Source organism: Vombatus ursinus, unplaced genomic scaffold, assembly GCF_900497805.2.
Source record: "Vombatus ursinus unplaced genomic scaffold, bare-nosed wombat genome assembly UNPS02005286.1, whole genome shotgun sequence".
NCBI lineage: Eukaryota > Metazoa > Chordata > Mammalia > Diprotodontia > Vombatidae > Vombatus > Vombatus ursinus.
The window spans coordinates 8,594,239-8,595,683 of record NW_020945064.1 but is presented as its reverse complement, the minus strand read 5'-3'; the positions used below and the strand labels follow the sequence as shown (position 1 = coordinate 8,595,683).

Sequence of the window (1,445 nt, the reverse complement as noted above, 5' to 3'; positions counted from 1 at the left end):
ACTTTCTGGAGTGCACCCGTCATTCATTCACCCTTAGCCTGCCCTCACGGGCCGGGGGCAGTTAGAGGAGTCCCTCCCCGACGCCCTCATCCCCCGCCCCGGCCCCGTACTCACGCACGCAGAGGCAGGCCACCAGCTTGGCCGCGTCCTCGGGCACCGGGCAGCTGGGGAAGAGCGGCTTGAGCAGGTAGGTGGCGAAGACGAGCGCCACGATGTACTGCGACGAGGGCCGGATGATGAGCAGCTCTACCCAGAGCTTGAGGAAGGCGGGCAGCGGCCCGTAGACCTCCAGCATGTACGCGTAGTCGCCCCCGGACTTGGTGATGGTGGTGCCCAGCTCGGCGTAGCAGAGCGCGCCCACTATGGAGAAGATGCCGCAGGCGGCCCAGACGACGAGCGCCAGGCCGGGCGAGCCGGCCTCCTTGAGCACGCCCGTGGGCGCCACGAAGATGCCCGAGCCGATGATGGTGCCCAGGATGATGGCCACGCCGTTGAGCAGCGTGATGGAGCGCTGCAGGGTCACGCCCTCGTCGGCCCCGGACCCGCTGTCCGCGTCGTCCCCGCGCCAGTCGCCGCCGCCGCCGCCGTTCCGCCGCCGCAGCATCTTCTCCCGGGACTCGGAGTCCTCGTCGGACCCCGGCCCGGCCCCGGCGGCGGCGGCGGCGGCGGGCGGGCCGGCGGAGCGGCGCTGGTGCGGCGCGCTGGTCATGGGGCGGCCGGGTCCGTGCGGAGCGGCGGCGGAACGGCGGCGGCGGCGGCGGCGGGAGTGCGGCGGGACAGCGGGGCCGGTGGTCTGGGAAGGAGGGAGGGAGGGAGGGAGGAGCGAGGGAGGGAGGGGCGAGGCCGGGGGGCGCGGCGGCGGGGGGGCTGGGGGGGCGGCGCCCCCGTTTTTGTGTCCCGAGCCGGGCGCGGGGGGGGGGGGGCGGGGCCGCGCACCTCCTACAGGTGTGGAGCGCGCGGCCCCCTTCCCGCTCTAGGCCCCTCCCCCGCGCGACCTGGGGCGCGGGAGGGGAGGGGAGGGGGCTGCGCTCAGGAGGTGCTGTGGCGCCCTACAGCGGCCGCGGGGGGGGGGGATGGGGCGCGCGCCCACGCGGCTCTGCGGACCGAGCTGGAGCTCGTGGAGCCACTCCCTTGCCCCTCCCCTGCCGACGCAGCCCAAGTGGAGCGGGGCACCTTCGCCTGCCCCGCCCCCACCCCCCAAGGCCACGTGGAGGCATTGTTCTCTTGCTCTGAACTGCCCCCAGCCCCCAGCCTCGCGCCTAGCCTTGAACTTCTGCCGGGTGGAAAGCGATTGGTTGGGGAGGGAGGGGGGAGACAAGTGAGGAGCACTATGGGGGGGACCTTTAGTGTGGGCATGAATGAGAAAATGAGAAAAGGGCGTGGATGGGGGGAGGATGTGAGGGGCGCTGTGGGGGCCCCTAGTATTGATATTAATGAGAAAAGGG

General features: G+C 72.8%; 1 protein-coding gene across 1 annotated transcript in view; it reads right to left on the bottom strand.

Moving 5' to 3' along the window:
- Positions 1–709, bottom strand: part of SLC7A5 (solute carrier family 7 member 5) — a 53,048-nt gene extending 52,339 nt beyond the window's left edge. Inside the window, exon 1 of the mRNA XM_027847722.1 lies at positions 115–709. Coding sequence (XP_027703523.1) covers positions 115–709 — 595 coding nt within the window. The remainder of the gene's footprint in view (positions 1–114) is intronic.
- Positions 710–1,445: the final 736 nt, after the last annotated feature.